The sequence below is a fragment of the Arachis duranensis genome, chromosome 2 (assembly GCF_000817695.3).
Source record: "Arachis duranensis cultivar V14167 chromosome 2, aradu.V14167.gnm2.J7QH, whole genome shotgun sequence".
Classification (NCBI taxonomy): Eukaryota; Viridiplantae; Streptophyta; class Magnoliopsida; order Fabales; family Fabaceae; genus Arachis; species Arachis duranensis.
In genome coordinates, this window is record NC_029773.3 from 7,951,470 (window position 1) to 7,963,963 (window position 12,494).

The 12,494-nt window shown below is 31.0% G+C and overlaps 1 protein-coding gene across 1 annotated transcript; it reads right to left on the reverse strand.

The window, feature by feature from the left end:
- Positions 1 to 1,393: 1,393 nt before the first annotated feature.
- On the reverse strand, positions 1,394 to 5,518 carry LOC107473312 (pentatricopeptide repeat-containing protein At4g21190). The gene is made up of 6 exons (XM_016092860.3): positions 4,986 to 5,518; positions 3,837 to 3,948; positions 3,639 to 3,737; positions 3,082 to 3,225; positions 2,487 to 2,699; positions 1,394 to 2,199 (listed from the first exon to the last, which is right to left on the reverse strand). The coding sequence occupies exons 2-6, from the start codon at positions 3,918 to 3,920 to the stop codon at positions 1,798 to 1,800; spliced, it is 942 nt and encodes a 313-aa protein (XP_015948346.1). The 5' UTR covers positions 3,921 to 3,948; positions 4,986 to 5,518; the 3' UTR covers positions 1,394 to 1,797.
- Positions 5,519 to 12,494: the final 6,976 nt, after the last annotated feature.

Genomic DNA, 12,494 nt, shown 5'->3' on the forward strand with positions numbered 1-12,494 from the left:
CTTAATATTTTGTGTTATTAGTCATTATAAGACTATAAGTTAATGTTTTATGTTTAGAATGCATAAGATTTTAGACTAATACATAAGATTGTGTTATTTGTATTGATTTAAATATTTGGTACTATTAGACAATATTAGTATTGATTGTGGTTATGCTTTAATATTGATTGTGGTTATGCTTTAATTTTGAAGAATGGTTGGTTCTTGTTATATTTTTCTAAGTGAATTTTACCATGTTAACTAATGGTTGGAGCCTTGGAAATTTGGATATTTTTACATGCTAGTTTACAAGAAGGTATCAATGTAATGTAATGTTAACGGCACGGTTTTTACCCGGTTTTCACCCGGTATAATTGTGGCCCGAAAGTGTATTGGTTTCATCGGGTCTAGGGCCGGGTTCGGATCTAATAAATAGACCCGGTGTATATTTCGGGCCGGGTCTGGGTCACATCAAACCCGGCTTCACCCGGCCCATGTGCACCCCTATCCCAAACATTTGTATTCTAACTTCAAGAAGAGATTTTTAAAATTCAAACTACAGCGTTCATGATGTGTAATTGACGGCAGGATAACATTGAATCACTTTTACAAACGTTAGGGATACAAATAAGATAATTTAAACGTTAGCGACATAAATAGGATTTACCTCAAACGTTGGGGACAAAAACAATACTTTACTCTTTTATGAATTAACAATGTAGATTTATATTTAATATAGTTAAGTACATTTTTTCGCTTTTGACTTTTGAAATAATTTTTGTGAGGACAGCTAATATTACAAAAGTAACTTATGAAGTATTTTAAAATACATTAAAAAGATTCTATAAATAAAGTGATACTAGAAAATTAGGTAGATTTACTCTAGGTAATTAAGTACCTACTCTTTTATGATGTGTTTGGTTTAACGTTGAAATCACATAAAGTATGTTCAGTTTTTTTGAAGTCTCAATTTTTCGTTTCGCTATATATTTCTCTTTAAACGCAACTTTGATTCTATATTCAAACGCTCATTTTCCAGAAATAACAAATTGGAACTTTTGTGTTCAATTGTTAAGTTTGTAGAAGTAATTAAAAAAAATTATTCCTTTTCTACCAATTTTATCTTTTCTTCTCATTTATAAAAAAAAAACATAAAAAAATTTATGTATTTCTTTTCTACTAACTTTATCCTTCCTTTTCATTTGTTATTTTTTTATAAAATTTTTAATACTCATTGTTCGTATAATATTTTTTAATCATTTACTAAAACTCTTTGTTATTTTTTTATTTGGATTTGTATAATTTTTACCATATTCTCAAATTAGTATGTAGTTTATTTACTATTATTATTTATTCTTGTGAGCGAATCGTCTTATTGCCTTTACACAACTCAATTACTCAATCAAATATAGTATTATAAATTTAAATGGTAAATAATTTGCTTTCTTAATGACTCGTCTTTTACATTCTTTAAGAATAACATTATTGAAAAAGAAAAGTATGCACAACAGCACAAGATGATTCACTGCTAATATGTGTCATTGTATGAGGTAGAACATAGATTCCTGTGCAAAGTGCTAAAATCTTCATTGATGCTGGCTAGAGAAGAACATCACATCTTGGTTTTTCCCATTGTAGAATACCTTAGTTTCAAAAGCATAATCTTCTTGTCCAAGAGTGTCTCCATTCTATATCCTTAACACTTTCCATCTTTCCATGATAGAGGCATGTAAACAATACATTCCAACTATGACAGAAATAACTGCCAATGGAAACTCATCAAGTATTGAATTATCTAAAATCATCTATCCCCATCTATTATACATCTAAAACTGGTTCCTTAGTCTCAAATGAATCATCTGATATTTGTTTAGATTCCATGGTTCTTGCATTGGCGTCCTGGTTGAATTGTTCATCAACTTCCTCTAACTCTGAAGTCTCTTCTGATGTATCATTGTCGTCTAAGTCCAAATTTGGTTCACCATTCAACTTTGCATGCTCATTCCCTTCTCTGTAGTTGCCTTGATAAGGTTGACCAGACACCTTAATTTTTATACGCCGTCCTCCTTTGACGTATCTATATTTCCACCTAGGTGGTGGATATTTTTGGTGTATCTTCTCATATTTGTCCAACATGCCCACCTCCTTAAAGACACCTCCAATCACTTGCACGACAGTCAAATTAGGATGAATACCAAGCTCCTCCATATCAGCAAAAACCTACAATGAGATCATGTCTGTTTCAGGGTGATATTTGGTGGATATTTAGAGAGTGAATATTTTCTAGCAATTAGCTTGCCTTGGTTATATATAGCTCTTGAATTTTATTTATCTTCTATTCTTGTAATTATCATTTCTCTTTTGTCTCTGATAAATTTTCTCCTCCTAAATACATTTCACCAGTTGAACAAGTAATATCCTAGAATTTAGGAATTTCATGACTAGTAAGCAGATTATAAAGATGCAAATTATTTATATTGACATAAAATCACAAATAAGAATAATACCTCAAACATCTTGTCATACATGCCTCTCTTGTAGTAGATAGATATCATTTTATCAAAGAATTTACGAGGCAAGCTTTCCATATACTGCATTAATAACTTCGTCCAAAGCTCTTCAGCTTCATCGATTCGATCATCTTCTGCTAATGCATTCAATAATGTGAAATAGCTTCCCATAGTCCTACCTTGACCTTTGCTTAACATCCACTTTGTTACCTACAGTTCCATAGGTAATTTGCATACGCAGGAACTAATTTAGCCAGATCGAGTATACACAGCAACATAAGACATTAGAAAGTTAAACGAAACAAAAATTAAAAGAATAAACTCAAAATAAATTAAACAGCTCTGGTTCCTGAAGACGACATCCAACAACTTGGTGAATACAACATGAATGAAGACAAGGGCGTTAAGACTGCGTTTGAAAAGGAGACTAAAAACTGAGAGACTAAGAATGGAAGACAAAGGCCGAGACAAAGATTACCGTCTCTGACCAACAAACACAATACTGAGTTCCAATCTTCCTGCCTCAGTCCCAGTCTCTGAAAACAAACACTACCTAAAAGTTTACATGAATAACATTTCTTTGTTTAAGTACCTGTATTACCCGCTTCCACTCTTGTTGATCTTCTAGAGTCTTGAGTGCCTTTTTCATAGTAATTAAAGGGAACTCTAATTCCCAAGCAACATAGGAATCAAGAGCACCATAAACTTCCTCTTTGACATTTGAGAGCTGTCTAATCTACACACAAGACACACACAGACATTAACTTTCGCAAGAATCCAAATCACCTAAGAAAAAATCAATCAGAAATTTTCTACTATCATGATTATCAAGTGAGAAGAAAAAATTGGAACAGAAATTAAAGAGCAAACTACCATTTCTAACTATAAAACTTTAAATCACTGGCAAATTTAACCATGAATGGACGAAACTGGTTTTGTACCCACGAAAGATGGTTTATGCGACAAACGTATTCAAACTTTAATTTTATTCATACGTAGATTTGTCAATATTCCAAACTTCCAATGGTAGAAATCATAATTTCTTGTCTTTCGTACAAAATTAGTTTCCTTTATTCATGGTAGATTTGTCGACATGCTGAACTTTTATGATAGAAATGGCGTTTATCCGAAATTAAATTAAGAACTTACAGTCTCAACAAGCTTAGCAGCCTTGTTAATGGTCCCAACTCTTTTATGGGTCTTCCAAACTCGTGGATAGCGTGGCCTTGGACCTTTTGCAGCACACACCTGAAATTACAACAAAAGAAATTCAGACAAAAAAATGTTTGAAGCTGGAAGAGTTTGCATATTTTAACAATCATAGTAATGTCACTTCCCAAATCTTACCACAGTGCTTCGTGTGCTTGATGGAATTTCCATTGCTTGAAATGTTTTAGCAATAAGTAAAGGAGAAACTCTCAGTGCATGCATCCTGAAGAACTGTCTTTACAATAGAACACTGAACACCATAACAATAAGAGCAATTCCGCTCATTTCAATTTCCAATATAACACAGAAAAAGCATCAAGAAAAGTGAAAGAAATAGCATAATTATCAGAACCGAACTGGTAATTGACCCAGTCATACAACCGGATCACTGGTTCAACTGGTAGGTCACTAATTCACCCGGTTAACCCGGTCATAACTAAATAAAAATGTAAAATTATAAAATTAAAATCAAAAGTTAAAACTTAAAATACATGTCTTCACAAACATATTAATAACAATTAAGTGTCAATCTTTAGACATAACTAATGATGCCAAAAGAGATAATAATCTAGTCACTGGTACAAAATATTTTCTCAATTTAAATAAACAAAAGAGCGAGCAAAAAATAATTCAAGGGATGATCTCAAAGTCGCGTCTATATCTTCATAGGACAAATTTGAAGCTTGACCAACATTTTCTTCATTTTGATATGCATTTATATCTACATTTGTGTATTTTTCACAAATCAATACCAAGAATAATTCATAATAGCAACTGAGTTGTGATGAAGACATTTTTAAAATTCTAGCAAAAAAAAAAAAAAAAACAAACAGAGAGCATGGGAACAACAATTTAACTGAACAATTTTATTCTGAGTTGTAGAGAGCATAAACCGCATTTTCAACAACAAATTCAACTATGATAATTTTCAGCAACAAAAGATTTAGCTCAAAAGATGATTTACAGATTTACAGCAACAAAAAATTACCTAAGTAATTATTTCAGCAAGACAACAAATTCAAGCTCCAGTGATGATAATCAATAACAAATTCAACAAAGTGATGATTTTCGGCAACAAAAAAAAATGTTCAATGATATTTCTAGCAACAAATTCAACTTTTAGCAACAAAATCAAGGTGCAGTGATGAATTACAGGCTGTTCACACCCTTAATCAGAATTTTAATAATCAAAATCAACACCCACATCCGTAAATTCACAAATTCTGATAATCAAAATCCCTATTCCCTAACCAGAATATTAATTAAACAATAAAATTAATTATTTACCTGATAAGAAGACCGGAGAAGAGAGCGGAGCAGAAGGAGCGGGACTAGCAGCGCAGAGCAGTGGCGGGGAAGTAATAGAGAAGAAGACGACCGGGCCAAGCAGACAAGCGTCAGTGGTCACCGAGAAGCAGGGTAGCACCGTAGGTCGTCAGTCGTCGGACGTCACCGTCGTCAGTCGAACGACGAGCTTCGCCGGTGACTGGTGTGAGACACGGAGGGCTGAGAAGACGAGGAGGGGAGGAGGGTGCGACTGCGTGCTGGGAGTGCGTGGTGCGTGCTGGGAGACTGGGAGCAGGAGAGAAGACGAGGTCAGGGGTCAGCGTGGGGATTGGGGACTGCCGGACTGGGGAGTGGGGACTGGGGGAGTGAGGCTGAATGGCTGAGGGAGGCAGGAGCTTGAGGACTGCATTGTGTAATGTGTATGATGGCCGGCCGGGTTCGGGTTATCCGAACTATGGCTCAGTTTTGGTTTTACTCCTTTTTTAGATTTTATTTTTTCTCTTTGGAACAATTTCGGATCACTTTAGGTCCGAGTCTTCATCATCCGAAATGCTTCGATCAAACTAGGGGACCGATTCTACACTCGCTTAATGTTTGGAGTTTTAATTCCTTTGCATTATTAATATTACGCAATATCTTAAATAATTCTATTAATAAAACTTTTAATGTATATTGACAAAATTATTAATTAATTAATATATTTTTTTTATAAAACTACCAATACATTAATTATAACTTTTAAAATATATTTTTAATAAAATAATAATTATGATTATTACAGAATTTTTTATTTTGATGACTTACTATTGAAAATTTAATATATTCTATTAGTATATAAATTATTAAAATTATTAAATTTGTTTATAAATTCTAATTAATTAATAATTTTTATTTTTATTTATTTTAATTATTTGTTTGATATTATAACTTATCTCATGGTTAATACGTCTACTATAAAAGCACATAAGTGCAACGTTAACTGCCCATTGTTGACACAGTTATTAAGATAAAATTAGTTAGAATTTACACTAAAGCAATTCAGATAATATTTCAAATTTTTAAATGACAAAATTTTTAAATTTTTTATGTACTCTCTTGAATATTAATTTTTAAATTTAAATTATATATATTTCAAATTTTTGTTGTCACATGAGAGTGTATAAAAGTTTGAAATATAATTTAAATATAGGTGATTTATTTGATGACACAGTTAACGAAGATCACGACTCTATTGGCATTGAATATAAAATTTTTTCTATTTAAGTTAGTTGTACAAAATTTGTTACAAAGTTTAATTCAATTTAAATTATTAATATTTTTTATTATTTTTAAAAATGATATTTAATTATTTATAAATACATATATCTTGTTTATACTATAAACGAGATAATTTTTTATGTGTAAATAAGATATATAAAAATTGACAAAAGACTTTCACATATACCAGCGTACTTGACTGGTATACTGGTATATAATAAATAATAGCCATCCAGATACTAATAAAAAAATAGGAACGGTTGAGATGTTAGAAGAAATAACTGAAGTGTTTTCTAGAATATTTAGAACTTGGTGTGTAATAGACCTGTTTTGTCGGTTGTACATGGATGTTGCAGAAAAATTTTATGTCCCTCTTCTTGGTGGGTTGTACTATTGTAGCATTGATGGCTTATAAATGGTTTTTAATTCAGCTAGCTTAGCTATATTAGGACTTAGAACCAATGCTCTTTTATGGATTTCTTTCTCTGAGAAAAAAAGGGTCCTCTAACGGTAGTTTTACAAAAAAAAATATATTAATTAATTAATAATTTTGTCAATATACATTAAAAACTTCATTAATGGAATTCTCTAGAATATTGCGCCAACGTACATTACAATGTTAATAATTCAAAGGAGTTTCAAAACTACAAACCTTAGGGGAGTATTGTAACATCCACCATCAAACTAGCAAGATCGAGTCGAGTTTTAAAGTCTACAAACCTAACAGTAACGACGACATAAGTTTTAAAGTGATCTTTAAAGTTGTACTCCAGTTTTATAATAGTCCATAAACTTAATAGTTACTCATATTTATTCTTGAAATTGCATTTCGGAATTCAGATTCGTCATTTCGCACATTTCGTCCACCTGGCACTACCGAAAAGCTGATCTGGACTCTTTTGTGACACGCTGGCCAGGTAACAGTTAGCTGACGTGGATTAGTAAACTTTTATGGTGCAATTTGATCCCTAAATCAAAATTAAAAATTTTAATTCCCAAATTTAATTATTATTCTCTTCTCTATAGTAGTAACTCCTCTCTTTTCTTTTCTTTTCTTCTCTTCTCTATATGGATGTGAAAGAGACTACAAATTATAATTTCATTGAAAACACGCATATGGTTTGTTAATTAAAAGTCACATACTATGTCTTTGTATTTAACATTTTATGCACTCATTTAACTTTAGTTTAATTAAAATGTTTTACAAAATTCAATTTTATATTTTATATGATTTTACAAAAATCTATCTCTTATATTTATGGAATTAAAAAGTTACATCGTTATTATTATATACTACATTACATTTCTTTTCGAATCCTGATCCAAAATAACCATGCATCATCCTAATTTAACTGTCATTCACATAGTATTAATATAAAGTGTTATATTATGGCATTTCAAATCGTTAACATCTCCATTAAAATGACGTGTATAAAATTTTATTATAATTAAGTAGGTATTTCAAATTAATTAAGGGTAATATTAGAGAAACAAAAAAATAGCAAAAATTTACCTAATTTAATATTTATTATTTTAGTCTCTAATTAATAAAAAACTAATTAAGCAAAATAAATATAATGAACTAATTTAAGACACTAATTTGATCATATTAAAATATTAATCATATCTTTTTATTACAATGTCATGCTGACATTTTAACATTTTATATTAGCATTAGAAATGAGTTGGGATTCACAATTTATGAATTTAGGAATTAATTTAATCATTTTTAAAAGTCAACAAATTTTTATGAACGTTCCTCCTCCTTAATTTCTTTTGTCTCTTCTTCTGTATAATACGGATTTTCTAATCCTGTTTTTGTTCGCAGCCTCCTTTGGAACAGAAAAAGCATTTGTCTCATTGGTTCAAAATTTTTCAAAAAAAAAATGGGGATTTCTCAATTTTATTCAAAAAAAGGGGCGAATACAGACTTTTTTGAAAAATTTTTCAAGTAATAGTTTTCCGCCTTTGAGCACGTATGGATCCTTTTATTATGTCTCGTCGAAAATCTGGTTGTTGTGCATAACGTATTAAAGCCAATTCCCCTTTTTCATCTCATGAGCGCTTTAGGGCGCCCCCAAGATGTGTTTTCAGATACCGCTATACAATTACAATCCATCTTTGCACAATGAATACAAAATACCCACGCTTTAGCACCGAACACAACGGCTCCTGGTGCAACAACAAGCACCAGTTTGACTTGGGGCGGTGGTGATTTAGTGGCAGTGGGGGGCAAGATTGCTTTGTTACCTATTCCATTAGGAACAGCAGATTTTTTGGTCCATCATATTCATGCATTTACAATTCATGTAACGGTATTGATACTCTTACCTTACTGTTTTCTTAAAAAAGAAACAAAATTTTCGTAAATGGTGGATATTTCTAAATAAAAAAAGTATGTCCTAAGTTTTAGCTTTTAATCCACATATTTTTACCCTTCGTAATTCTTCCTCAGCCAGGCTTGTGCAGAATAGCAGAACAAGTAAAGTATTTGTAGCATAGCAAAAACAAAAATGCCTTCCTCGTCATTAATATGTTTGCTCGCGGTAATTGTAGCCTCTCGGAAGAATTGATGACTGCATCAAAGATGCACTTGCTATTGCTAATACTAGTACATCGGAGAATATAATTTTAGAAACTAAACTTTGCATTATTTCTTTAATTATATATATCACATAACTTTTTTTATGTTATAATCTCACCATAAGATCTAAAAATAAACCAAATCGCAAAATGACTCATATACAAATTTCAAAAATTTGCTTTGTTGGGTTCGAACATGGGAGTCTGAAAGCATAAAAGACTTTTTAACCACCATGATAAGATAGTCTTTAATTTTATAAATGCCTTTTTATATATATTATAACTTATTAAATATATTTTAATTAATAACTTCATATTATCAACTCTTTTAGTGATGCAAAATTTAAAATTTTCTTACACTTTTGTCTTTTTATTCTAAGAAATAATTTTTATATTTAATTTAATTAAATTTTTTATTTTATATTTACTCACTTAAATTAATTATTTTTTTTATTTTACAATATTATTAAAAAAAATTAAATGTTGTTAAATATCTCTAAATTTAAAAGATAAACAAAAATATTTTTATTAATCATACCATAATTTTGATATTGATAATTATGTAAAATTTATTAATATTAACTCTTTTTTCGACATATATTTGATTAATATAATTAATTAATAAATTATTGAAATATTAAATAACTTAATTTTGTATAAAAAAATTATTATAAAAGAATTAAATTTTATATAATCATTTAACTATAATCGAATCGACCGGTTCAACCTATGACTCATCAGTTGAACTAGTGATCTGATGATCCAATAGTCTGACCGGGTTGATTACCAATTCGATTCTAATAACTATGGGCGAGGAAAGTAAACATAGTGACAAAGAAGAAGAGAGAAAAAGGCAGAACTGAGAAACGGTGATGACGAGGGGAGTGGGGATTGACGAAGAGACGGCGAGAAACTGAGAGGCGCGACAGGACAACAGTAAGAGGAGAGGCTGAGATCCCGACGCAGTGGCTCCACGGCAGAGTTTCGAGTGAAGAGAGCCGCTCCACAATTGGCAGCTGAGTGAGGTTCAGCAAAGCAGCAAAGCTCAAAGAGCGTGAAGCTGTGAGAGCCAAGAGAGTATACAGATGGGATTAGATCAAGGTTCTAAACTAAACTGATGGTAATCAGTGGCTAGGAGAAGGGGGGTTGAATCTTAGCCCTTTTTTGCTAAATATTAATTTCTGCTTTTTCAAAGAAATTTCAGGAGATATTTCTACTTTTGTATTATAACAAGTCAAAATACATTTTCTTTTTGTCTCGTAACGGGTTAGGAGATATTTTTCATTTTTGTCTCCAACGTAACAGAAACAGAATAGGAGTAAAAGAGAAAGAGAGAATCACACCTAGATGTATCCTGGTTCAGCTGCTAAGTGCAATGCGACCTACATCCAGTCTCCATCACAACAGTGACGGAATTTTACTATAATCATTAGGTTACAAACACCAATTCTTCCCTAAGATCTATCCAATCCTATCTAGGACAAATCCAGATTCTATCCCCAAATCTGAACTTGACTTGGACTCCTACCAAGCTTTCAACAGCAAAGTGCTAATCCAACTTGCAAGGAAATTCCCACAAGATCATGAAACACAACATGCAGATGTACAAAGAAACTTTGAGACATCTATGGCTTTTTCTTTAATTTTGCTCACTTCCTTTTTTCTGTCATTGGATTTTTCTTACAAACCTCACCATGTTTGTCTTTTACCATGAGACTCCGATAGACATAACTAAAGAAAAAGAAAATAAAATGAAACTCATTGAAGGAGAAGAACTCTGTTAGTTTAGGATAGTTATGAGAACTCTGTGCTTTCTCTCCTTGTCTCAACCCTTGGCCGTTCACCCTTATTATAGAAGGGGAAGCTTCCAAGGTTGAAACCGATTCAACCAAGCAACTTCTTTTCCAACCCAGAGATAGTAGTGGTTCGGACAGAGAGAAGAAAGAGGGAAAACCGAAACAAAACCAATATGCATGTACCTCTCTCAACCCTTCTCATCAAGTTTCTTCACTCTGAGTCATTGATCTTGACTTTGGCTCCAAGAAAGAACTCTGACTCTTGATGAACCTCTAATCCTTGACAGCTTTTCCTTTCCATATTTACTTCTTCTTCTTCGTAGCTCCAGTAACTACCTTCTTTCTTAGAATAACAAAAATGGAAGTAAAATTTTGTCACTGAGATTTGCTTCTTCACCGAGGCAGATCCTTTCCATTCTTGGCATGGAGGATCTTAAAGCTCTTCTTGAAATCTTGTTTTCAATGGCAAAAATCTAGTCACATCTTGCTTCAGATTTTCTTTTTTCAAAGGCCATCATCATCCTAGCATTTTCTTCTTCCATTAGCTTCACTGTTAACTTTTCTCTGATAGCTTTTTTTTCTTTTCTGATGACAATCGAAAGCAAGAGAGAGAGGAGAGAGAAGATACAAAACATTCAATGCACAATTAAATGAAATTGAATTGTGAGTTTCAATTACCTATGTATGCATTCAACCAAATTGAAATTTGAATTCCAGTGACTAATGCATACATTTAATTGAGTTGAGATTTGAATTCCACTATCTAAAGAAAGTGGATAACCGAATCACTTCTCTTTTGATTCGGACCAGGATTTTGTTGGATTACAAAGAAGAATTATTTTGGGTTGTGCACTAATTTATTGGCCCAATTTGTTTAACCATTTGATTCAAAATGGATTTGCATAAGGCTGGTAATTCTTGATCCAATTTGGGCTTGATTAATTTCTGGGTTAATGCAAAACCTGTACACTAAACAAAATCTATCAACCAAATAATTTGAAACAAATAATAAAATAACAATCTTCTAATTAATATTTTTAATTATATTTGATCATCATAATAATTCAAGTTTTCCAAACTCAACATAGACTGATCATCAAACTATTTTAGTTACTAGTTTATTAGTCTAACTGGTCAACCAAAAAATTGTTTTATAATAAAATAATAAATAAACATACTAAAATATAATTATAGTCTAATATAAATTTTAAAATGTTATCGAAATTTAAAGCACTACGTCAACTAAAGTCTTATGATCTTATCAAAATATAAACTTAAAGATTAACAAAACTTAATAAGATGAACACAAAATTGATGGTAATGAATAAGTAATATTTTTAAATTCATAAAAATTTAAATATTAAACAATTTATAATTGTTTAATAATAATATTAATATTCTCAACTAAATAATTTAATTAGTACGCAACCCAGACATTATTATCCATAGGAAATTAAGAGCAACAAATTTACCCAAATTTCTAATGCAAAAATTTTTTACATGGATTTTATAAGGTTCCTGAAAAAGAATGATTCATTCTATTAACTAGTCATAGTGAATACTTCGGTTCATACACTTTTCAAAAGTAGTTTTGGATCATTTACAAAATATCAGTAAATAATTGACAAAATTCATTAACTATGACAAAACTAACTTTTCAAAAGGCTATACTTCAACTAACTTAACAACCTAAGCACAATTAAGTATAGTTATTAGAATTAAACTAATAATTAATCCGGTCATACAATTAAATTATTAGGACATTGGGTTAATTACGGATGGCTGATTTATCCGATTAATTCGGTCATAATTAAATAAAAATTATAAAATTATAAAAATAAATTAAAATTAAAGTTAAAATTTAAAATATATG